This window comes from Colletotrichum fioriniae, assembly GCF_027942845.1.
Source record: "Colletotrichum fioriniae strain IMI 355084 chromosome Unknown scaffold_14, whole genome shotgun sequence".
Taxonomy (NCBI): Eukaryota; Fungi; Ascomycota; class Sordariomycetes; order Glomerellales; family Glomerellaceae; genus Colletotrichum; species Colletotrichum fioriniae.
The window spans coordinates 724079-749417 of NW_027076850.1; the positions used below are offsets into that span (position 1 = coordinate 724079).

At 54.1% G+C, this 25339-nt stretch overlaps 8 protein-coding genes across 8 annotated transcripts; 4 read left to right on the top strand and 4 right to left on the bottom strand.

The window, feature by feature from the left end:
* Positions 1-144: 144 nt before the first annotated feature.
* N0V96_010364 (uncharacterized protein) lies at positions 145-1845 on the top strand (the record flags this gene model as incomplete). The annotated part of the gene is made up of 2 exons (XM_065758915.1): positions 145-1303; positions 1412-1845. The coding sequence occupies 2 exons, from the start codon at positions 145-147 to the stop codon at positions 1843-1845; spliced, it is 1593 nt and encodes a 530-aa protein (XP_065612438.1).
* A 120-nt stretch (positions 1846-1965) lies between these two features.
* Positions 1966-2695, top strand: N0V96_010365 (uncharacterized protein; the record flags this gene model as incomplete). Its single annotated transcript, XM_065758916.1, has 2 exons — positions 1966-2205; positions 2297-2695. 2 exons carry the CDS (start codon positions 1966-1968, stop codon positions 2693-2695), a joined length of 639 nt encoding a protein of 212 aa, XP_065612439.1.
* Positions 2696-9232: 6537 nt separating this feature from the next.
* Positions 9233-11438, top strand: N0V96_010366 (uncharacterized protein; the record flags this gene model as incomplete). The annotated part of the gene is made up of 2 exons (XM_053194719.2): positions 9233-9738; positions 9797-11438. 2 exons carry the CDS (start codon positions 9233-9235, stop codon positions 11436-11438), a joined length of 2148 nt encoding a protein of 715 aa, XP_053047888.1.
* A 1282-nt stretch (positions 11439-12720) lies between these two features.
* On the bottom strand, positions 12721-13083 carry N0V96_010367 (uncharacterized protein; the record flags this gene model as incomplete). The annotated part of the gene is made up of 1 exon (XM_065758917.1): positions 12721-13083. The coding sequence occupies one exon, from the start codon at positions 13081-13083 to the stop codon at positions 12721-12723; it is 363 nt and encodes a 120-aa protein (XP_065612440.1).
* Positions 13084-13255: 172 nt separating this feature from the next.
* On the bottom strand, positions 13256-13873 carry N0V96_010368 (uncharacterized protein; the record flags this gene model as incomplete). Its single annotated transcript, XM_053194720.2, has 1 exon — positions 13256-13873. One exon carries the CDS (start codon positions 13871-13873, stop codon positions 13256-13258), a length of 618 nt encoding a protein of 205 aa, XP_053047889.2.
* A 694-nt stretch (positions 13874-14567) lies between these two features.
* N0V96_010369 (uncharacterized protein) lies at positions 14568-16455 on the bottom strand (the record flags this gene model as incomplete). The annotated part of the gene is made up of 3 exons (XM_053194721.1): positions 14568-15381; positions 15452-16375; positions 16433-16455. 3 exons carry the CDS (start codon positions 16453-16455, stop codon positions 14568-14570), a joined length of 1761 nt encoding a protein of 586 aa, XP_053047890.1.
* A 2275-nt stretch (positions 16456-18730) lies between these two features.
* On the top strand, positions 18731-20467 carry AL1 (phytoene dehydrogenase AL-1; the record flags this gene model as incomplete). Its single annotated transcript, XM_053194722.2, has 1 exon — positions 18731-20467. The coding sequence occupies one exon, from the start codon at positions 18731-18733 to the stop codon at positions 20465-20467; it is 1737 nt and encodes a 578-aa protein (XP_053047891.1).
* A 2847-nt stretch (positions 20468-23314) lies between these two features.
* N0V96_010371 (uncharacterized protein) lies at positions 23315-23920 on the bottom strand (the record flags this gene model as incomplete). The annotated part of the gene is made up of 3 exons (XM_065758918.1): positions 23315-23396; positions 23533-23654; positions 23834-23920. The coding sequence occupies 3 exons, from the start codon at positions 23918-23920 to the stop codon at positions 23315-23317; spliced, it is 291 nt and encodes a 96-aa protein (XP_065612441.1).
* Between the last annotated feature and the right edge of the window lie 1419 nt (positions 23921-25339).

Here is a 25339-nt window from a genome sequence, read left to right on the forward strand (position 1 = left end):
CGAGCTGATGCCGTGTTGTTGATGAGAATTTCCAATTCACTTCCCGAAAGTTTCTCTTACGAAACATTCAACCTTGTAATACGGGGAACATTGTGGGCTTTCGATCGCCTGAGTGAAGAGAAAGAATTCATGTCTACGCCCCATATGGATTCAACGCAAACACCACCCCGGCTCTTACTCCGAAAGAACGGGCGGCCGCAGGCGTGTGAGCCGTGCCGAAAGCGCAAAGTCGCTTGCGACCACGCCCAACCGATATGCAACAGATGCAGAAAGTCGAAGCGTCCCGGGGAGGTGTGCGAGTACATCCTCGGTGACAGTCCAGCAACATCAAGAGAAGCTCCAAGGCAGACCCGGCCGCGGGAACAACGTCGTGCTTCGAGAGCGCCTTCTCTTCCCCTGACTTCGACCTTCCAGCCCACCGTCATACCAATATCGCAATTAAGTCCAAGACCAACAGCGGTTTCGCGGACGGCATCAACGGCGACAGCCACAACGTTATCGCCCGCGACATCCACGACCCGGCACCGCCCCTCGATTCCCGCGAGTCTCCCCACTAGCCCGGACTCGGCCAGCACGGTAGCCACTCCGGCCGTCCTCGGCATCGGCTATCTCGGCTTCACCTCCTTCTGCGGCATCTACGAAGAGACCCGGTCAAGTCTGAAGCAGCTCCAGCCGTCCAGTGCGGCGCCCATCGGAGAGATCGGGACCACCGCCTACTGCGGGCTCGAGTGCTCTCCGCCCCTAACGGCGCAAGCGCTCGAGACGTGCCTGACTATCCTCCGCCACGTCCCGGACCGCGAAACGGGACTCAAGCTGTTCGACAGCCACTTGAACCCGAGCGATGGGTGGATCCGCCTGGCGGCAAAACACATGATGATTTCGCTGTACGACACGCTCCCGCAGTACTTTCCGGCAAACGAACAGGGACAACGGCCAGATGATGCCCAGCTCACCGCGCTCGCCCGCACCATCTGTGGAAACACCGCAAAGTGCGTTTCTGACGAGGAGTCGGAGCCGGCCAAGTGGATGGCGCAGTTCACCGGCACTAATCTGCGGTGGGAGTCGTTGGGCGTGATGTTTGCGTACTGGGAGCTGGCGGCTCGCTATCTCGGGCCGTACCGGCCTGACGTTGGCTCCCGGTTTCAGTGCGTTGATGAAGGGACGAAGGTGGTCATGCAGTATCGGTACTGTCTTGGTGCGTGTATAGAGTTGACCAAGGCCGCCGGTAGTGGGGGAAATACGTTACTCCTTTTCATGTGTTCGAAGCGGACCATCATCGAGTCGCTCTTCTCGGGTGATGCTAGTAAGTCGTGTCTTTACTTGTACACTAGAACTTTGTTCTCATCTCTGCTTATAGAATGGAACAACGTTCTTAATCTCGGCGTGGATGTCTATTAACGCTTCGTCTTAGGCTTCGCCTGTTGGCAACTACACGCAGAGACAGTAGCTCTATCAACGTTCCTCGGGTTCCACGACGAAGTCGCAGCAGCGCCGGGGGTAGGCTACAAGCCGACCGTCTGCTCCGAGATCAAGCGTAAGCTCTTCAGCTACGTCTTCTACGTAGACAAGGTCCTAGCCTCGTTCGCCGGCCGGCCGCCCCTCATCAGCCGCCGATACGCGCGCACACCACCGCCTCTGGACCTAAAGGACGACCACCTCCTCTCCGACGAGGCTTCGCTGGCGCGTCACGTGGCCGCGCTCGATGAGAACGGCTGGAACACTGAGGGCGAGCTCTACTCGGCCACCATCGTTCGGGCTCGGGTGATGCTGGCACACATTCGGGACGAAATATTCGAGATCGCGCTCGGACAGGGTTCCGTGACGCTGGTTGAGACGCTGCTGTAAGTGACTCGGGTGCTACTTGCTCTATGAAATCATTCAAAGACATGAATGTGTCGCTAATTTGCGTTGTGCAGGGAAATCAAAGAAAGGCAGCTCCGTACCGTTGCCGGGTTCCCTGATATCATGACCCTGAAAGAAGAAGACATACAGAACAGGAAGCTCGATATCTCGTTGCTGTACACTCGACTTATCATGAAGCTGGAACACCTCCAAAACATGTTCTTCATCGAGCGGCTGCTCGCGAAAAGAGGCCACGATGACGGCGCCTTGCTATCTGTCAGCTTCGAAATGGTTTCCAAGACCCTCATGTTCTGGACAAACATGGATCGTCTATCTTGCATGAATGGTGATTTTGAATGGCTCGTACGTATTCGACCCCCCGGAACCACCCTGCCGCTTTCAACACATCTTGCCCTTGGGAACAAACACGACGAAGACTTACGCATTCAACTAGGTAATGGCCTACGCGGCTCCCGGAGGCGGCATCCTCTGCATGGAGCTCCTAAAACCCACCCTCCACGGCGGCCACCACCCGCAGAACCCCCAGGTCTCCCGCTCGAGCATCATCCAGAAGCTGAGCCTCCTCGTCGGCTTCCTGGACTGGGTCAGCCCCACAGCGCCCAACGGCGACCTCTGCGCCGACTGCAAGGTCATCATCCAGCGCGTCCTCGACCAGGCGCTCAACAGCCACGCGGCGTCGGCCTCGTCTGCCGTCGACGGCAGGTTGTCCGGGGCAATGCTGGATATCCCCATGGACTGGGATTTCTCTACGCAGCTTGATTTCAACTTTGATTTGCTTGATACGTTTGATTGGTTGCGTCCGGAGGTGTCTTCGAGTCAACAGTCGTCATAGTGGCTCGTGGGGGGGTGGAAGTGTTCGTGTTAGCTGCTGGTTCTGCTTTTTGCTTTCCTCTTTCCAAGTCTATACCTAGGTTTCCACTTTTCTGCTATTATGCCATCAACTTCTAGATGGCGTCAAGACATCCGTCTTCAATCCCTCTCTAATTCTGCTTTATTTCGCCGTTTTTCATAGACAGAGTCAAGGGAATCAGGGCCAGCTCAATACTATTTAACTCAGTGCTCTGCTTCCCTAAATTGACGTAAATACATATTGCCGCCGGTTTGAAGTTGACAGGACAGAGTGGGTAAAGCAAAACCATTGCCATAATCGGCCTTAGGACGTTTATATGTCCGTCAAACCTACATCCTTGACCGCTGTGATCCCCTCTAAACGTCTCAGTGAGCAACCGTTCGAAGGCCATAATACTTCGACCCATGCCGTGAGGTTGGAGTGTCTCCCGATTAACAGAGACGGAGTCATGTAATGAGAAATCATGCTGCCACTCGAAAAGACAACACTGTCGTGTAGGATGAATGCCGTCGTCGTGCCAGAGTAACAGCTCCCATGATCGCGGTCCACGCAATAATGAACTAGATCCCCAAACATACGCAAGGAATCGCGAATCAGCTTCCCATCTACACTTACGGATTCTACGCGAGACCTGTCACAACCACGACAGGCCGGTACCACAGGACCATCACATCGTATCTGTGAATCGCTAGGGTTGCTACTGCTAGGCCTCGGATCCCGCCGATTCATTTCCCATACCTTCCAAACAAGATCTCGAAACTTTAAGCTATCGGAAAAAAACACCGGGCCGGCCCTTGCTGCCGCTTCATGGATCGCAATGCCACGAGGGTCTTCCCACCTTGATTCTAGTGCGGTTCCGTTGCCATGTCGTCACTAGGCAGGCACCTAAGCCACGCATGCCATGAGAGCCCCGGGGCTGGTCTCCTCGGCTCCGGAGGGAGCCGCCACTGGTCACCGGTGGGAAAAAAGATTGGCCCAGAAGAAGTGGAGTTTTAGAGTATTTTTTGCAGCCGAAAAGCAGCACATACGCGAGAAATCGCCACTTCAACCAAGACGTCACTCGACTGCGCGGAGAATTTCCATGTTGCAGCGTGGGCCCCGGTTGTGTCCATCGTCCCATCACAGCTTTTCCACGGAATCAATGGGCATCTTTCAGCACCAGCCTGCTACGCACCGGTGGCCTGGTCAAGCTGACATGGTGATATCAACAACCGCGCAGGGGAAAGATCGCTCGACTTCAAATGCCTGCCAGCAGTTAGAAAAGATGTCTGGATGATGGCACGCTCTGATTCTTTGCTCATCGAGATTGCCTAGACTTTTCAAACGTAGAGCAGCCTCATGGCGATCCGGAAATAGCAGGTGAATGCCATGGGTATTCATGATACCGCACTTGATTGGCATCGGCTATAAATATGACGGATGCATTGCCTAGGCTCCAGAGACCTGGTTCGGAGGTAATTGAAACTGATGATGCCATAGGACGGTTGGGCGACGATCGTCGGGGACGATCTTTCTCCTTATTTTCTTTTCTTTTTCCGGACATGCACATCTGGGGCCTAGGCCCATCATCGAACTTTCCGGTCGTATCAGGCGGGATGAACAACTCAGGAGGCATGGGGAAGCAGACGCCAGAGTGCAATTTCTGAAATAAACCGCGAGAAACGAATGCTCCTACGTTATCAATTTGAAGACGCAGAGGAGAGGTAGACGAGGACAATCACATTTCTAGCCGCCGCACCCCAGACCTGACGATTGACCAGTGTCTGAGCTTTGAAAATGTTCTCTAGCTAATCTTATCAAGCTGGTGAGGCATCGTGAACTCATTCAATGTCGATAAGAAGTGAGAACTGAAGTCTTATCGGACCATGTGCGGGTGAACGGAGGCTAGAATCTGCGCCAATGACGTGTAGGAAAGTCGGTTACGGTCGAGACTTCTCATGCCAACCTGTTCGCATGCCAGGCACAAGCGCGTCCTTGCAGCGGCGTTGAGTCTAAGACCTGCAGACAAGGATAGGTAAGTAATCACGCAGTCGGTGAAAACAATCAGGCCCTTGAAAAGATGGTAGCGTGGCGAGCACGCAGTGACGTGCGTGGCATGGAGAACTTGATGTCTGGAATGAAAGTCATTGTCGTTGGAAGATGTGAGACAACGATATTTTGCAGGTCAGCTTCGCAACCCCGATCCGGATGTCGATGAAATGTGGGACGGGGAGTCCGAGTCCGGTACCTCATCCGGGTGTCACCGGGTATGGGCGGGCCTAGAATTTCGGGGCGGGAATGAGACCTCGTTCGACAAGCTGCGGCCCGGCAGAACAATATTGGTCGGATGAATTCGATGATTGAGAATGCCCTACAGCACCTGCATCGACGGCATGGCATAAGTGCCATGTTTTGTGAGCAAGCACGCAAGGTACGATGCACAGAGCCGATTTGAGATCGGCTTCCTCCGCACAGGTAATTCCTTCCTCGGCGTCTAGGCTTCGTGTAGCATTTGGTGTTGAGTGTGGGGTTTCGATACCAGCCTTGCCGCTGCTTATTTTGATCGCGAGGCATGCTGTAGCGCTCCCCTTGTCGCATTCAGAGTTCTGGAAGAAGAAACGACATCCACGTTGTCAAAGGTGAAACTCGCGACTGCAGTGCAACAGCAGGTGTTCGCAGGTCTGACGGCGGGGCGCCGTTTGCTTAAGAGCCAAGCACTATTAAGCCAACGCACGTTTTGTGGTGGAGGATTCTCCAACACCGATTGCCGGTTCAGGATCAAGGGCCTAGATTGGAAGTACAAATCGGGGCCGTCGGAAAAGCCGTAACCAAGCAGAGCGTGGCATTTCCACCACAGGGCCACCAACGCAGATACCCGGTCTGATCCATCAGTATGGCTCTCTGAGCATCGAGCCCGCAGATCGGGGTTGGCGCGGACGGCTGTCATTGGCCAAGTAACCTGGGGGTTTTCGGCGCAGCACTGTCTGCCAGGCTGAGGAAGCGTGGGTGGCTTGTAACTGTCCATCACAATTACTCTCCGTTTACCAGAGCTTCAGCAAGCCCGTAACTTCTTGGAGCTGTGATGCCGGGCGGCCAAGCTCTGAACGCAGATCGGGTTGAAAAAAGTCGTCGCCTTGGCCAGGGGTTCGAGTTCCGGCACCTAGTTATGTATCAGCCCCGGACCATTTGATTGGAAGTATGTATGCAGAATGTGAGTAAGGCAAGGCAATTTTAGCCTTTGGTGCACGCGGGAGCAGAGGCCGGGTTTTGCTTGAGAGCTGTCTCGAAGTGCGGCTTTCCTTCTAGCAGATGGGTTTTGAAGTCTCCCTCGGAGAATAGTTGACTTTCTTTTTCCATTCCATGACTCGACTTGACTACGGCCAGTGTTTTGCAACTCGATGGCGTTACCATACGCTCAATCATAGCTTGAACAACTGGCGGGTTGGGAACTGTGTGCACCTGAGAGAACAAGAGAAGAGTCTTGTCGGGAAGCATGACACGCCTGTGAGTTTTAGCTCAGGAAATACTGGAGCTGGCACCCTGGTTCAGCTGGAGGTTGGTGTACTGTTGGCGAATAACAGTACAACGTTGAGTTGTTGCAGCTTGCCAAAACAGGGTGCCCAGCTGCACATTCATTCAGCTGAGCTACCCAGAATAGGATTTTCAAGTATCGACCAACAACAAACCATCTCTTCTCATTTTTGGCTCTCTGGAGGGAGGGAGGGAGGGGCGTATGGTAGGCAGCCAAAGCTTCCAAATAAGTTGTGCGCGAAATAAGTGCCGCGCAGATTGCAGTGCTGATACGGCGAGTTAAACCGGAGACTGACTCGATAGCGTTCACAAGTGCGCTGAAGCTTGCGAAGAGTCTGGAGTCTGGAGTCTGAAGGCTCTGCTCTCGTACCAAGCTGTCATTCCCCATCCATCAATGGATCGGCCGAGTGGCTGTGACGTGTAGTGGGCGTGTGTCCGTAGTAGGAGGAGGCGGCGGCGGCGATGGCGGCGTCTCCAAAGCCAAAGACAGAGTCTGGGAACAAAGCGGGAACGTTTGGTGGTGTTCGATGATTCATCATATTCCGCAGTAGAAGCCGCAATCCGCCCCGAGCTCCAACATCATTGCGACCTGCATTGACAGGCAGGGAGGTGGATTGAGGATGGGTTTGCGCTCTGCCCGCGATGCTCGGTTGCTGCAGCTTGACACACGACGATGGCATCGATCGGGTGGTTGTTCTTTTTGCTGATGGAGTCCAATGGATCAGGGGACATCGTGGATTGGAATCTGCGTCGGCGAACACAGCGAGGTGGTCAAGGGTGTTGAATTCGGTAAGCTCTTTCGGCAGCCTTGGACGGCGCATTCCCATGCAAGTGCCCATACCAGGGGCGATGCAGCTGGGAGTTCTGGGATTCGGTAGCATTCGTATCCCATTGCTGTCCGAGGAAAAGCAGAATCCGATGAATCAGAGATGTGACGAAGGCGAGCAGCAGGAATATCCGTAGGAACGTGAGGTAAGCAAGTGAGGTGTGAGGTTACTGGGAGTGCTGGGCTTGTCGGTGGCCTGAGGGTTGTGCGGTCCCCTGGTAGGGCAGCAGATACGTACCGACCACAGTACCTTCCATTCCATGTATAAGGTAAGGTAAGGTACGTAGAGGTCCAGTAGGGTAGGTACGTACTGCATACCTTACTACGTAGAGAGGTGCTCCCCACTAAAAACTAGTCCCATGGGCCATGGATCCGTCCGGGTGGACTCGATCTCTGGAACCCCGGACTTTATCTCTGCATCAGAAGTACCTCTCGATCTCGGTGCACTGCTATCCATCTTTCCCATGCCCTCACCATCGCCATGCAATCCTGCGGCCCTTTTCCCTCGCTCCTTGCTACACTATGCGCCGGTACCAGCGCATTCCCCTTGCCACGTCTCGGCCTTTTGTACCCTGGAAATTACCTCCCCTCCTTACGCACGATGTATGAACTGTCAGATTCTAGGTATCGTATCACTCCTGTCTATGGGGAGTCACGGAGTTGACCCCGGCAACCACCATGACCGTCCTCCTTGCCTCATTCAGAATCGGCCGACAAGCAACAACACCGTTCCAGTTCGTAGACAAACGCACCAATTCCTGTCGAGGCTCTCCTGTTTCTTGGATATGCATGGCAAATCCAAATCTGGCGGCCACCCGAACAGACTGGGAAGGGGGGTGGCCGGGGGCCCAGACCCGGAGGGATCATGAAATTTCAGGGTCCAATGTGACTTAGTCTCTCTGCTCGCCATTCGAGGAGGAGAACATTGAGAGGAGGCGTCATGACTACTCTAAGCCATCGGCGGTTTGTCCGTGCAAACTGATTGGACATTTTACCATTCTCTTTCTCCGACGACGTCCATTCCATCCATGTCTTCTTTGCGTACCTTGCTGCGTACAACCTTTCGTCCTCTAGTCTGTCAGGTATTGCTCCATCTATCTCGCTGAATCAAATCTCATCTCGGAATAACAGTACCTATCCTACGATCAAGTTTACCATCAACTTTCTTCCCAGCACGCGGTGCCTACACTATTGCACTGCATAATACTCCACCCCTTTAGCGAGCTTGCGTCGTGAACCTTCCGGGTTCAGCTCAGTTGGGACGGCGGCTCGACCCTGCATGTGTCCCAGTGTTCATCAAGAACTGCGTAAACGACTCTCTGCAGTGCTCCAGCCAGCTAGAACTCCCAAGTAAAACGCCCCAGGACTCTGTTGCTCATCTGGACAAAAAACTCTGCCCTTCTTACCCGAACCAGAGGCGGCTCCGTTCTTGTTCCTATTCTTACCAAGAGACAGATCGTCCTTCCCCCTTCTCTCTACCTACCTCTCTCTGTGGACACTCCATATACACACACACTACCTTACTTTCCCATCTCACTCCCGATCATCTAACCTAAAAGTCGATGCCGTAGCTCTTGCAGCCTCATCATCCGACCACCCTACCATCGCATCGCGGCAGGACCCCTGGACTAGCGGCTGCTGCGTCATTCTCTCTTCGGCCCCAACCTAACCTCACCTTCCCTTCCACACCAGGCCCCCCCTTCTCTCGAGAGACCCAGACTCCAAGGTTTCTCCTAGCTTGTTCCTTGCCCTAAGGGGAACCCTGTCTCCCGCTCCTCGCCTACCCTTCCCTTCCAGTCAACCTCCCCCTTCTACCTATTACCTATTTGCATCTCGCTCGCAAATCAACTTTTGCACTTTCTGTGGCGACTCCAAGACTAGTCTCTTTCCCAGCTGGTCGGGAGCTAGAGCAGATCTAACGGCTTCTCTTACGCCATGACTTTGGTTTAGACTCCTACCACCGCAAACTTGTCTTAACCCACTCTCTCGCTCTCAGAAAGATCCATCCAAGGGACTGTCTCTTTGCCTCTATCTTGCCAACGAACCTCACCCTCAATACAAACCAACACTCCATCAAACTACAAAAACAAAAACAGTGTCTATCTGACACTACAACGAAGGAACTCGACTTTATCCAACCCGGCTTTTACTAGAGAGCAATACCCCACGAACATCTATCTACGATGGCGGCGTCCAATATCCTCATCTACCTGCTCCGGCACGATCTTCGCATTGCGGATAACCCTATCCTTCATCATCTCGTAACCGCGTCTGACCACGGATTCACACATGTCCTCCCTGTCTACGTATTCCCGGCTCACCAGATCGAGATTTCCGGCCTCTTGCGCGAAGGAAGCAAATCCCCTTACCCAGAAGCTCGCAGCGAGATTGGCAAGTTCTGGCGGTGTGGACCTCACCGAACAAAGTTCATCGCTCAGTCCGTTTGGAACGTCAAAGAATCCCTCGAAGGCGTAGGAAGTGGCCTGGCTTTACGCGCAGGCAGATTCGGTGATGTCGTTGGCGACCTTCTTCAAGGATTCGCAGACAAACACCAAAAGGTCGGAGCGGTCTGGATGGTCGAGGAGGAAGCTATCGAAGAGAAAAAGGATGAGAAGGCAGTGGCCAAAGCCTGCGAGAAGCACGGCGTCCAGTTCAAGACTTGGCTGGACGAGAAATACTTCATTGACGAGTAAGTGTGCCCCGCTTGATAAGACATTATCAGCCTAACGATTCTCTGTCTCCAACAGCCGCGACCTCGGCTTCAAAACTCCCAGCGACCTGGCAGATGTTTTCACAGCCTTCAGAAAGACCCAAGAGCCGCTCCGCGAGAAACCGAGACCCACGCTGGCTCGCCCTGCAAAGGGTTCCCTTCCACCCTTCCCTGAGCAGTCCGCTATCCCTCCCCAGCAAGCACCATTTCAGATCCCATTCACCTACGATGCCCTTGAGTCCGGTCTTCTTAAACCTCTGAAGTGCCCCTTCGAGAAAGAGCCAAAGTTTCCAGAGAAGGCGACTTCTGTTCATCCGTTCAGTGGTGGCGAGGATGTCGGCATTGAGCGTCTGGATCACCTTGTCAAGACAGGTGCCATGTCAAGCTACAAGGACACACGCAACGGTCTCCTAGGAGTCGATTTCAGCACCAAACTTTCAGCTTATCTATCACTGGGATGCCTGACGGGTCGCCAGATCCATGAGGCTCTGGTCAAGTTTGAAGACGGCCAGGATGCCACATTCAAAGACACGCCCGGGTACGGAAAGGGAGAAAATGACGGAACCAAGGCTGTGCGATTCGAACTCCTCTGGCGTGACTATATGCGTCTTTGCACGAAGAAGTTTAGAGGGCAGCTTTTCCGCGTCACTGGTTTCAAGGCCGACAAGACACCCAAGTGGAAGTCAGCGGACCCTGAGCACGTGGTTTCTGACGACAACCTTGGTGCGTCGCCGGATGATATTCAAAAGACACTGAACAGGTTCCTTGAGGGAACCACCGGCATGGGGTTGATTGACGCCTCGCAACGCGAGCTGTACCACACTGGTTACACTTCTAACAGAGCTCGTCAAAATGTGGCTTCCTTTTTGACCAAGCATCTCGGTATCGACTGGCGGTACGGAGCTGAATGGTACGAGTATCTTCTTGTCGACTATGACGTTAGCTCGAACTGGTCCAACTGGCAGTACGTCGCTGGCGTCGGCAATGATCCTCGTGGTGACAACAGAATTTTCAATCCTGTTAAGCAAGCCTTCGACTATGATAAGAACGGAGAGTATGTCAAAGCCTGGGTCGTCGAAACTCGACAGGTTGGAAAGTTGGAGAATGTGTTCCAGCTCTGGACCACACCCGCGGATGAGCTCGAACGCCTCGGTTTGAACAACAACACCATGATCACAGACCCCATCAAGAAGATTGATTTCTCGGTAGAAGGGAAACCTAAGACCGGTAGAAGGCAGTATAATAATCGACGAAGGGGTCGAGGCAACCCCCATCAGGGCAACGGGTCCAACGGTGGACCATCACGAGGGCCTCCACCAGGATCAGGAAGCTCTACTGGAGGCTACGGTCACTCGAATGGTGCTGCCTCAGACCAAGGCTCGACAGGCCACTCTTCATCTAGGTCACCACCCAGTGGGCCTCAGGGATACCGTACCAACGGAGGAAACGGCGGATTCCGTGGCGACTCCCGTGGTGGCTATCGTGGCGGACGGGGTGGTCGAGGTGGAGGTGGTGGCAGCAGCGGTGGAAGTGGAGGAGGTTACCGAGGGGGTCGTGGATCGTTTGGCGGTGGCAGGGGAGGAGGCTTCAACACCTACCACATTGCCAACATGTATCCCTTGGCAAACAATCAGCCGCGGCCACAGTGGACAAACGCGACGTCTTTGCAACAGTCGTAGGTCCTCTGTAGGTGCAGGAGGAGGGTTCGCGGCCGAGATGGGGAGCGGTATTGGCAGCTTGACCCCCATCGCTGCCCATCGGCGCCCATCATTGCCCGTCGCCGGCGTTGATCTCATGTTCTTCAACAACATACTCGTATCTCTGGCGGGTATGTTACGACTATGAACTGACAGCCAACCACATCTTTAAACTGGTGAAGAGCACGAATGATGATGAGGAGGGCTATGCTTTTGGTATAGCGCGGTGTGGGGTGTGACACGCCTTTGTAGCGGTTATGTCAGAGAACTTCATGGCATGTAAAGAAGAATGGGATCAGAGTGCGGTTACGGACTGGTTAGGAACTTGATTGCGCAGTGAGGAGCATCGTAATCACTCGCAACAGTGGGCCTCTATAGGCAATGTATAATACGCACACGCGAAGCGTGCCCAGCGCTTTACTTATGTATAAATTGGTACCTTGACTCGTTACTTACCTGTGTGATCTCGTAGGCCTGGTTGACTACCTAAGCGACAAACGTACCACGCACGCCTACTACTTGGAAGATGAGCAACGTCTTGTTGGAATTCACAATCTATACCTGCCCAACGATCGTACTCGATGATCTAGAGCCTAACTGTCTGTTATCTTAGAACCTTCTAATGTCTTTGGAGATGTGTTCGCATGAAGATAACGTCAGTGTCACGATCAAGGAAGACATTTAGATAACGAGCGGTATACATAGGTACATAGTGAGCATAACTGTAACAGCTTGTACAACTCCTGGATACCACATTTGATCAAAGCACAGAAACTGACGCAGCCCTCTCTACCTGAGTTCAATCCCCTTCCCCCTTCCCCTGGAAGATCAGGGTTATAAGAATCCGACCATGTATCAAGTACGTACTTAGTTAACGGGACGCCACACAGACGAATCAAAGTCTGATGCTGTCAATCTTTGTGGAAGTGTCAACTTTCTGTTCGGTTGGGTAGGCGGTACGATAGAATGGTGGAATCGTGGGCCTTTTTACGTTGAACTGACTTGAGGTATCACAAGTTTTGTCTATTTTGCTTCTTTTCTTGACTCCCACATCTATCGGTACATATCACTTTTCAGTAGCCTCCGCCCCCCTTTTGTTTTTTACTCGCCTCAGCTTTCGAGAGAGGCAACCGGGATAGCATGAAATCCATCCCCTTTGCAAAATGCCATTGAATGCACGTTTGATTTCCTTTTCTCCATCTCATCTCCCCATCCTCCTCTTCAAACACCAACCCCTACGTCGACAGACCCTTTCCCCATTTTCTCAAAACCTCCCACCAAGAGGCTGCACTTCAATCCCCTTGGGCACCACAAAAAGCCCCTTGGCCTCAACAACAGTAGCCCCATCCGGATCCTCCATCCGTCCGATAATCCACAACTTGCGATCCGTCTTATCCTCCTCGTCTGGCCTCTCCTTCTGCCACTCCGGCAGCGCCTTCCCCACGCGAACGATATACAGCATCCCGGGCGTCACAGGCACCTTGAAGTCCATGGCCAGCTTCGCCGTGACGGCCGTGTTGGCCGTGAAATTCAGCGCCGCGAGCCGGCCCATGGCCTCGTCCATGATGGTCGAGAGCATCCCGCCGTGCACGACGGACGGCCACCCCGACGTCCCCTGCCCGAACATGATGGCGAGGATGAGCTCGCCCGTGTACTTGTGCCGGAACACAATGTTGACCAGTCCGAGGCCGTTGGGGTTATTCAGCGCGGGCCCCGCGCAGAGGTGATGTGCCGTTCGCTCGGGGGAGAAGTCGCGGTAGGGTTCCCAGTTTTCCCAGTCCGAGGTCGGGAGTTGGGGATCAGGGTTCCCTCGCGGCGCCGGGGTCGGTGTTGGGGGGCATGGAGGGGACGAGGGACTGCAGGATGGGGGTAGTCTTCGATGGCTTGGAAGGTCGCGTGGGCGCGGAAGAGGGGATTTGGTGCTCGTCTGCCTCGACGGGCGGGTAGAGGAAGGGGGCCGTGAAGCGGATGGTGGCGATTTGGTCGTCGGTGAGCTTGTAGCCTAGGGCGAAGAAGAAGAGGGCCCAGAGGGCGCGTCGGAGGAGGGTTGAGCGGCGGGAGGGGCCGGCGGCGCTGGCGCCGGGGACTGACCCGACGGCAGGTGATCCGGGAGGGACGCCGGGAATGCCTCCTACTCCGCCGCCTCCCGGTAGTGTTGATGGTGGTGTCGTCGAGAGGAGGGCTGTGATTTGTGCCGGGGTGAGATGGGATAGGTTCGAGAGGGCGGCGTTGGCGGCGGCTTGTTGTTGTTGGGTTTGGAGGGGGGACTGCGCGATCGGAGGCGGCGGCGGCGGGCGCTGCGCCTGGAGTCGGGAGGAGGGTGTGGATGTGAAAGGTCGGAGGAAGGGTCGCGGCGCGATGCGGTGCGCGTGGACGATGTCCCGGAGGAGACGGCGGGCGGGCGTTCTGGGTATCATCTTGAGAGGCTTATGTCTGTCAAAGGTCTACGATTGGCGGCGCATGTGGTTTGATGTAATTGAAGTTCTTCGCGCGACCGGCTCAATTGGGTTGGAAACGTGGTGGCTCTTCTCCCCCGTAATCGGTCGAGGTGGGTAAAGAAGGAAACTTGGCGATTTGAGCAGTTGTCAATGGAGGCTCTCTTTTTGGTGGAGACCTAGGTTAGATATCTTCGTTTGGGTCACTGATTTCTCGGTAAGCTTTCACAGCGACTCGGTGAGATGATAAGATTCGGTAAAGGAGCTTGGGCCAAATGTCCCCCTTGCAGGCTGCGCACGGATCCTTGCTTACATAGCTCCTGGGAGCAATCTGGATGGACTACGGAGCTTGACGTGATGTCACTGCTGCGACGTTTCGATCGGGCGGTTCGATCTCTGTGGGGAACACGAAACAAATGCATCTCATCGTGGACCTGGTATCGAAGAAAGCAGCGTGAAAACGCCTTTTGCATCCTGGGTCACGTCTATGTCATACTGCTCTCACTCCTATGGACGCCATGCTGTCTATTCGTAATGCCTCTATCAACGCCATCGAAAGGGCCTGAGTGGGAAGAGGGTGAGAGGAGAAAGAGAGGAGGAACCAAAACAAAACAGCACACAAATCTAAGACGAAAATGCAAATTCCCCAAGCCCAGTTTTGGGCCCAGACTCAAATCTACGCGGCCATCAGCGTGCTCCAAGCCACCCAAATGCGACGCGACTTGGGCACCGTCGCTCGCCCACTCCCGTCCGCCGCAGCACCGTCGTTGCGCATGAGGACCCGGCCGATTTCCATGTAGCTCTCCACAGCGACGACCATGGGGCCGCGCGCTTCCGAGGGAATCCACTTCATGGAGTCTCTCGCCTCGCCATAGTGGTCAAAGGCCTTGGCGAGGATGCGACGGCGCACCCTGCCGGCGCCTTCGCTGTTGGGGTTCGCGAGAACATCCTTGGGCGACAGGCCCTCCTCCTTCAGCCAGGACGTAGGCAGATATACACGCCCAATCTTGGCGTCTACGGCGATGTCGCGCGCAATGTTGACGAACTGCAGCGCAAGGCCCATCTGGCGCGCTGTATTGCGGAGGTAGGCTTGCATGTAATCAGGCAGATTGTGCTGGCAGTGGCGGAAGACTAGCTCAAGACAGGCCTGTCCGACGGTGCTGGCAACGCGGGCAGCGTAGAGCTCGAGATCTTCGGGATCCGTGATTGGGAAGGTGTCCTTGCTGAAGGAGAGATCCATCTCGAACCCCTTGAGGAGCTCAGCGAGGGGTTCGCGGGGTATGAGCGATGAAGGGAGGAGATCCAGAGCCGAAAGAGCGGACTTTGGAAAGTTTTCGGCAGCGTACTTTGCAGCGAGCGGCGCCGAGGTCGCGTCGGGGTCTTTGTAGAGCAGGCTTAGATGGCGGTCGAGTTTGGAGATCCAGGAGGCGGCCTCGTCAGGGGTCTCGGCATCGTCGACAAGGTCGTCGGCTAGACGGCAGTAGGAGTAGCTGCGGAGAGGAGCAGTTGGTCAGCGATATAGGGTTACATTTAGGTTTGGGGCGCTGGAACTCTACTTACAGCAGCGTCAGGTCGATCCGTAGGCGGCCTGGGAAGACGGAGCTGGCGAGATGAAAGCTACGACTCTTTCTGGCCAGTCTGGTGACCGCCTGGCGGATGCCCAAGATACGCTCCATGTCGTACTGAGATGAGGGGAAAACACGAGCTCGTAGCAGTGACATGGATAGGGCGTCTGCCGGCTTGTCGAACTTGTCTGGGAATGCATCGCAGACGGCGACGGCCTTATCAAAGGCTGCCACGCCAAAGACAATGAGCATGTTGGTAACCAGGAAGAAGGTTGCTTCTTCGATTTCGAGGCTGCCAAAGAGCTTGAGTTCGAGTTTTGTGCCACTCTCAATGGCCCAGGTGCCGCGGCCCAAGGCCATCTCGTCAACAACCCAGAGATAGATAGTGGGCAGTAAAATGGGTAGAGCGGTGCAAGCTAATGGCAGGGCCAGAAGGAATTGCGCCGTGATAGTCCAAGTGAGGAGCGCAAAGGAGCATGCCCAAACCAAAATCAGGCCCAGGTAGGTGCCTTCACCCTCCTTGGCGATCAGCCATGCGCCCAAGACGACGCTGCTGAAGAGCGCTAGCTGGCCGAAAGGCTTCGCCGTTTTTATCCATTGCGGGAGCGTGGCGGGGGAGTTCAGGTACTGAGCATGAAGCACAAGCTTGTTGAGGATGATGTAGAGCTGAGCGGTGATGTAGGTTTGTATGACGAAGAAGAAGAGCTCCTCGATGGGAATGTCATAGAGGGTCGGTCCTAACACTGCGTTTGGGGGATACGTCCAGATGCCGGTCCTGATCAGGTACGAATCCCAGGGAATCGTAGCTGTAAAAGCGATTGTGACGATGAAGAGAGTCCTCACAACATCGAGGCGCGTAAACAGAGGGTATGAGATGAAAGTGAGTAATCCCGCCAGAGGGATGGTGTACTTGACGTGCCTAGCAAGGGATGAGGAAGTGTTGCTGAAGAAGAGCCCAGCGGGTAAGATCACTTACACCAACGCGTAGTCGTAGCCCATCTTGGGAGGGCTGCAGTTTCCGGAAGCCGTGAACAATCACAAGAATGAGCAGATTCTCATAGGGTGTCGAAAAAATAAGGACACGGGCTCGGCGACGGTGAGGGTTGATAAGAATTGAGGCTTGATTTTCGGCGGCTCCTGCCAGCAGCGCTCGCCCTGTCTAAAGTCCGTCCGACTCCGAAGCAGGCCAGATTGCAAGCTGTTCCTGCGGCTAGGTTGCACAAAAGAAAAGACGGCACCTTGGGGCGTATGGGAGAGACGAAAGGTGAGGTGGGAATAGATCGGGCGGGTGTTAGCGCAATTATGACGGAGAGGTGAGCGTCAAGCAAGTAGGTAGGTAGGCGTGGTGGTAGGCAAGTAAGGTGAAGAGACGTGAGGTGAGACCCCACATCGGCGTTGCAGCGTTGCAGCTTGCACCCGAACCTGCCCTGCCGTTTATTTTATCGCGTCCCTTTTGAATGAGGTGTTCTGTTGAAGACGGACTATTCACCGTTGCTGGCTGGACTTTGTATCCGTAACCCCAAGAGAATAACGGAAGCCGGTCGGCTAGTTCCCGGTGGGAGGAATGGTGAATTGTCCCGAGTGGAGTGGGATAGAAATCCGGGTTAGTCGTTGTCTTGCGGGCACGTTGCTCCGGCTGGTGTTTCCAGGCGCTGTTTATTTGCTCGGGGCTCGGACTTTTCTGAAGTTCAGAGATTCCAGACGAAGGTAACGAAGATGTCAAGGGTGCAGCCGGACTGTGGTGCAATGTGGTGTAAGATGGACGTGGTGGCGCTTGCGAGGATCCCGTAGACAGAGCTTCTTTCCGGATGCGGTAAGACAATGCGCTGAACCAGTTGAGGGGAGGAGCTAGGTGCTAGGTACGTCTGGAAAAAAGGTAGGGATGGAGCTTGAAATGGGATGGGATTGTTGAGGATCTAACGTGCTGGGCCAGCTGCAGCTTCCTCTGGCGTTTTGGTGTAAGCTACACAGTCCGACTCTGACAGTGATTAATTCGGAATGGAAGCTCCAATTTCCAAGGTGGCTGGTCCGGCCCGGCGGGGTTGGTTGGCCGAGTCCGAAGGGAATTTGAAAAGTCTATGACGACCATATGCGCGTCCCAACATGGGATTTTGCATACAACCAGCCCACTTTCAGGTCCTGATCAGACCAGGGATTGATGGACGGATAGTGAGCGGGCGCGGATCTAGTGGGTTCTTAGCCAGGTGGGAGAGGATGCACTAAATGTTTTCTTGAGAAGAAAGCTCAAGCACTGGAGAGAGATACGGCCATGTGTCAAACGTGGTGGTGAGAAGGGGTGAGTAAGACAAGGCGGGATGGATGCCAGGTGTCGGTTTGCCTTTCGGACGGGAGTGATTCTACAGAGGCTGTTGGAGGCTGGATTTTTGGAACGTCTGGGTTGTTTGGGGGCGCAGGGCAGATGAATGAGATCCAAGGTGATTCATCACCAACGTCTAATTGATGAAATTGCCCACTTCCACTTACACACTTCACGGCAAATGGCAAGTTGGAAGACTAAATTGTTACAAATGTCCGAGTCCGCGAAGCTTGGCTCTATAGTGTACTCCATCTCCATCCAAAGCAGAAGCCGATGAAGCGGGATTAAAAAAAAACGATCGCGATCTGCGAATACGATATCAAATGTCTCAACAACCGTTTTGTTTGGTTGTACGGATACCTGTAGCTAGCTTGTTTGTGCATGAGCTCTCATGCGGCACGCCCCTTGCTTCGCACGCCTTATGCTACCCCAAGTCGGTGGCAGCTCACCTCACCTTAGGAAGAAGACAAAAGTTTGGTGTGAAGTTTGTGCGCCGTCCCGCCCGTCTTGTCTCTACAACGTTCGTAAGCCAGGAGCTTCCTCCGAAGTCGAGGTGTCATCACTCTCTCAACTCTTACCCCCGAACCGGCCGGTGCGGAGCTCATCCTCGTGCGATTCCATTCCCACCCCCTGCACCTGCCGCTCCGTTGCTTTTGTGGATCCTATGGCATGCGAGGGACAATTGGCCGCCGCCGTCTCTCTTCACATGCTTGCTGGAATGGTAGGATGATTATTCTAGTATGAATGTTAATCAACTTCCCTTGCGTCAACCTTCCGTCTTCTGTTCACGTCCTCTCATTGCCTTGTGAGTTGGTGATAATCTCTTTGGGACATTTGACGATCCTAGCACTACAAGCTCAGGACGACCTCACGAGCATCACTTATCGCCTTACATCCAGCGCGGCCATCTATCTCATCTCACCTACATAATAGACAACCCCACTATATAATATAACAATGCCTCAACTCGGGGAAAAGCCCAAGAAGGCCATCATCGTCGGCGCAGGCGCCGGCGGCGTAGCCCTCGCCGCCCGCCTCGCAAAGGCAGGCTTCTCCGTCACGGTCCTCGAAAAGAACTCCTTCACTGGCGGCCGCTGCTCACTCATGCACCACGAAGGCCACCGCTTCGACCAAGGCCCGTCCCTCTTCCTCCTCCCCCAGCTCTTCCACGAGACCTTCCGGGATCTGGACACCACCATGGCCGACGCTGGCGTCGACCTGCTGCGCTGCGAGACAAACTACAACATTTGGTTCCACGACGGCGAGCTATTCAAGCACTCGTCCGACCTCGCCGCCATGAAGACGCAGATTGAGCGCTGGGAGGGCAAAGACGGCTTCGAGCGGTATCTCAAGTGGCTCCGTGAGGCCCACACGCACTACGAGATCTCCGTCAAGGACGTGCTGCACCGGAATTTCGGCAAGTTTCTGGATCTCGCGAGGCCCGGGTTCGTCAGGCACGTCGTGAACCTGCACCCGCTGGAGAGTATCTGGAGCCGCGCGAGCAGGTACTTCTGGACCGAGAGGCTGCGGAGGGTGTTTACGTTCGCCGTCATGTACATGGGCATGTCCCCCTTTGACGCGCCCGCGACGTATTCCCTGCTCCAGTACACCGAGTTCGCCGAGGGCATTTGGTACCCCCGCGGCGGCTTCCACCAGGTCGTGGCGGCGCTGGTGCGCATCGGCGAGCGTATGGGCGTCGACTACCGCCTTAACACGCCCGTAGCCCGCGTTCTGACAGACGGCCAGAAGGCGACGGGCGTGGAGCTCGAGTCCGGCGAGTCTCTCACGGCAGACGTCGTCATCGTCAACGCCGACCTCGTCTATGCCTACGGCAACCTCCTCCCAAAGACCCCGACCATCACCGACTACACAAAGTCTCTCCGCAAGAGAGAGGCCAGCTGCAGCTCAATCTCCTTTTACTGGTGCATGGATCGCAAGATCCCCGAGCTGTCCGTTCACAATATCTTCCTCGCCGAGGAGTACCAGGAGTCCTTTGACGCAATCTTCAAGCGCCACTCCCTCCCCAACCAGCCCAGCTTCTACGTCAACGTGCCCAGCAGGATCGACCCCTCGGCGGCGCCCGAGGGAAAGGACACCGTCATCGTCCTCGTGCCGGTCGGCCACCTCCAGGAGTCAAAGGGTGACGGGCCTGGGCTGACGTCGGACCCTAAGCATTGGGACGACATCGTCGCCCGCGCCCGCGCCGCCGTCGTGGAGATTGTGAGCGCTAGGACGGGTTGCGCGCCCCTGACTGATTCCATCACGCATGAGATTGTCAACACGCCTCTGACGTGGGAAGATAAGTTCAACCTCGACAAGGGTGCTATTTTGGGCTTGACGCATGGTATCTTCAACGTTCTTGCTTTCCGCCCGCGTACGCGCGCCGAGGGCCTGGAGAATGCGTATTTCGTTGGCGCCAGCACGCACCCTGGTACGGGTGTGCCCATTGTCATGGCTGGTGCCAAGATCACGGCTGAGCAGATTCTCGATGATCGAGGACTGGAAGTGCCCTGGGCCCGAGGCTTCGACGGTATCCTGAAGCCCCAGAGCCTGTCACCGGGGAACAAGAAGCTGGATAACGTACGGTACGGATTCCACTTCGGATCCGAGGAAGTTGCTGTCTTGTCTGTCGGACTGGTTTTGGCTTTGATTTACTTTATCTTCTGGCCTACCGTACAACCATGGGTTTGCTAAGTTTGCAATGTAAGCTATGGAAGGAATGAATTGTTTTCGGGAGTATCCTTGGTTAATATAGACACCTCACTTCAAAATACTCAATGGTATATTTCTTTTTCAGCTGATTCACGATAAATCGACAACTCCCTATCAATGATACTGTTCACAAGTCCAATGTCACTAATGGAACCTTATAATCATCCAGTTGTTGTCGCTGATGAGAAGCTCCTTGAATCCCTGAGTTCAAGTCGGCGGCATAAAGTCATCGCGTGCCTCACTGCTCATGGGGAGCCCTGAGGTTGTGACCTTTTAGCTCGACAAGGCAGGAGACAACATAATATCGCCCTCAGATAACGCACTTAAAGATGACGAACATGAAGGCTGGTAGGCGCCTCCGTCTAATTGGCTGAGCACACAAAAGCAAAGCATCGCACGGCTGGCTGAATGGGGAGGCCAGGGATAGATCCTGTGTGTAATACATTTTGTCTGGGCAGCGGGACTCATACTGCTGCCATAGTCTTCGGAAGCGGGTGCTCCAGGTTATGAGGGTTTAACACTATCTAGAAACGTTTCTAAGTAAGGAAGTACTCACCTTCCTCTACCCCAACCCGCAGTATATCCTTCTCGGAATACATTTAGGACGCTATCCAGAGCTGAGTACTAATGTCTTCCTTCACTGCGGCCCCAGTGAGACGTATCTGGCTGCCTGTGCTGATATCCAAACCACGTTGAAGCGAGCTCGAACCCAACAGTCGAAGGCAGGCGATGGCAGTCCTTGGCATCCTACTCGAATTGTCCCTGGTGTTCTGAGTCTCTCTAGATCTGCCGTGTCTTGAAAGCCACAGGCCGCTCTTGAACCTATCCCCTACGGTCCCCGGGCCCCACACCTAAGACCTGTACTTAGGGATACCAAGTTGACCTGAACCCGTTGCCCGAAGGTGAAGGTGCTGGATTCATGAACGTTGCGTTCGTCCCAATGGAACAGAATTAGGCTACAGCACACAGAGTCAATGGGAAGAAGCAGCACTTTGAAGACTTGGAGAAACATCGAGGCTCTCAAAGAATGGCGTCTCCAGTAGCACCACGCCGATGAACATATCTTGCGAATGTGGGTTCCTAGGTCATAGGACACAATAAAAGCGGGTGGAGCGACAGATAATAATCAAGGAGTGAACCTGACGAGCATGGGCTTGAGCGGCAGTTTGGTCCTGCCGCAGCGGCGAAAGAGTCTTACTCCATGCGTGGAACCATTCTCGCCTTACAGAAACATCCAGTCTTTCGTTAAAATGCTCGAAGAAAGGCGATTTACTCAGCGGTATCGTCCTTTGAAGGTGCCCCTGAGTCCTGGAACCCACGATCCTACAGGAAAGGCTGGACTAGACATAGAAGGAAAAAGTCCAATAATTGACTAGTTGCGCAAGACTGCCGTCAGCTAGACCAGTCACGTAGCTTTGCTGTATCCTCATACATGGCGTACTTGAACAGCTCGTGTAGCCGGAGTATCTCAGTGAATACGATTGCGGCGAATGAATGGACGGTACCGAGGGAGGTCACAAGTTGTCGCGTGATCTCGATAACGGCTGTAGGCAAAGCCGGCTCTAACTACTCTATAGCTTGCTTGTCGCTAAGCTATGCACCCTTCGTCGCACTATGTGGCACTACCCGCAGTATATAAAGACTCGAATACACGTGGGATACCAAGGAGCGTCTTCAACTATCGCCGTACTGGTATGATGTGCCGCGCTTTCTTTCACGTCAACGTCTCCCAGGATCTCATCAACAAGCTGCCTTTTTGCCGCGAAGCAACAGGGTGTCCTATCATACAATTCTCGCCGTAACCATGTCTAAGGCAGGCTTACTCGGCCCCCGTACCCTCTCAGTCAGACGGCAGTATGCCTGTCTTATATACCTTTGAGGTTGTTCTAAAGTCCGTACCATGCAGGTGGCCCGGCGGTGAAAATGCGACCTTGAGGCGAAAGCGGCAGAACACCTTAGGATATAGTAAGCCCAAGGGGCAATAAGGAAGCCTTGCTTGCTAGCATTTCCATCACACAAAGGTATCCCCAAACATACCTCTTGAGTCTTCTTTTCACGAAGCAAGGTTTTGACTCATGCTGGGACAAGAAGAGTACTCATGGCGGACAGACGTAATCTCTCCGATGATATTCCTCCCCATCATATCAGCGAGCCTAAATGATTTCTTGGCGGCAGTGTTCCTCGTGCATTAGGGAGATGGGCACCTACTTGGTCGATCTTTGTGTTGACTACCATAGACGTACAGCAAGACCTGGTATGCAACCCCTTCCAAGCGACGAGACCTGAAGCTCTGCAATCATAGCAAAGCTCGCTATGATAACCCGATGTCGTGTTCAATGACGGTCATCTCGGCATCTTCTCGTCCCCCCCGGAGGGTCTAGTGACATGCTCAAGAGTATTGGCAAGCATTGGAAGTCGCCGCACTTGAGCGGCAGTCTGTGTTTCGCAGTTGCAGAGCACATTAGGAGAACAGAAGGGATGACCTGCACGGATGGACGCGCATGAGAAACCAGATAACGCCGATATGCGAAGCAACTACCTACCCCGACGTGGCGCCCTACGGAGCGAGTTGAGCACTTTCAACTCCAGCACCATCACATCACCATTGGCCTGAATCTCGGCGGATCTTCAATCTCCCTTACGTGATATCGAAACCATACTGTGACTTGATAGAAGTTCCATTGATCGTTATGGAAACCAGCCAAATGGAGTCTTCCTCTTCTTGCTACAACGCACAGAAGAGTCTCTCGCGGCGTCCCGCAGCATCCAGCCGCACTCTCGCATCTTTGGTTCGTATCTCTCTTCCTCGAAAACAAAAGACGCGCTCTTTCATCTCTGACCACCCCTCGCCTGTGCCGCCGCATCGCGGTTGATGGCCTCCTCTCCGAGGACCTTACTCGCAGCCATGAACCTATCATCACAACCCGTCAGTAAGCAGAACGTATCACCCTCGTTCAGGCACCCACACCCTGAACAAAGTTGCCGCTGGCTGCGACCCCCAGTATCGTAACCGCGTGGAAGTCGGGAGAAGAAAAAGAACAACTCACATGCCGCCATGCCACGCCCCTAATCCCCGCATACTCTCAGCCTGTACGCTCGTCATACGAACCAGGTTCTCCGTGTCGGAAAGATTAGCAGACAGCTGCGCCAGCTGTGAGTGAAGATGTGTCTGCGATCCCGATCCCAGTCAGCACGAATGAAAGTCCATCTCAGAGCTAATTTCCTCTCCACCGAGCATCTCTTCGCCCGCCTCGCCCGCCTCTCCCCCCTCTTCCTCTGCCTTTCACGCCACCGCGTCTCAAAGAGCAAGGGAAAGAACGAACACCACAAGGGCTAGAGGGAACTCACCAACTGCCGCGTCTTCATCGCGTTGCCGGAGCTAGATGACATGGACGGTCTCGTCGTCTGCCCCATGCTGATATTTCTCGACGCCATCTTTCTTTCGACTTGTGTTTTGGCTTCTCTTACAGCGCTTGTCCTGTAAAACATGGGATCAGCCATCAGTTGTGAAAAAACCCTTCTCACCAACTCCAGGTCCCTCTTTGCCATGGATTCCCATCGCCCTAGGAGAAAGGTGACGAAAAAAAGACCTCACACTCAAGCCCCGCGATCGACTCTCATCTCATGCAGGCCCTCCTCACCACGAAGAATCAATCGCAAAAATACAACTCACCCTCGCGCACCACGCGTCGTCAATAATCCGAAACGAACAAACCAGCAGAGCCTCAACTGTAAGTAAGAAACCCGTCGGCAGGTAATGTAACGGATAAGGTAGTCGCCAAGAAAAAAACAAAGGTGCAGTAGTAGTAATCAAGAACTCTTCAGACGATTTCATGCGAACCCCACTGCTTATATTTTCCTTCTTCTCTCACTCTTCTTTCGTCCAAACGCTTGTCTTGTCCTCGTCTCGCAATGGCAAGTTGATGGTGGGTAGCGGGGAAAGGGATATCTTAACAGACGATCGTTAATTCATGCCTTCTTCACACACACACTCTCTCTTCCCAAATGCTTGAATTTGTTTGGGGGGGACGGGATGTCGTCGGACGACAGAAGTGGGGGCAGGAGTCAGGACCCTCCCCTTGGGCAGAAAGTAAACAAAACCTCGACTTCTGATTCGCCGTCTTTTCGTCATTGAGTTTCTTGCAGGCAGGCAGGTGCCAAATGCCAGCTGCCAGGAGCGCCTAATATGGTCCGTGCTCCAGCGCGCCGGGCTTCACGTCACCAGCGGCGCGATAAGATAACGCAGGAGAACAGGACCTTCCTTACCTTACTTACCTTAAGGTACCTTGACAACAGCACCTTTGAACTGGAAACCTGACGCTCACTGAGGTGCGCCTGCAAGGGCAACTAAGGTGCTCACAGAAAAAAAAGAAGTATCGGGGGTGGCTGTTCGCTTCCATGCATATTCGCCAGGGCAGACTTTTACCTTTTTTTTTATTTTAATTCTTTTTTAAACTGTTCCCGGATCTCCGGCACGGCACATCCCTCGAGGACGGAAAAAGAGCACCCCCTCCATACCGAACATTCAAGCGTCGCTCCCTCGGTGAGCGGTGAGGGGGATCTACCTGCCCGGTATACCAACCTCAAAAAAAAAAAAAAAAAAGCATCACATCATATCACGAGGCAACACTACCCTACCTTACCTTAGGTACCTGCCCTACGTGTATGTAGGTATCATATCATATCATCAGATCATATCGCGTGCAACCCTCAACCCCCAGAAGCATGCGTCACGTGTCAGCAACGCACTCTCTCTTTCTACGCTCCTCAGATCTCCCTTCTCCTTTCTTTCCTCGGCTTCGGGGGACACGGCGCCAGATGGTGGCTTCGGCTGGCGCGCGTTCTTTAAACCCC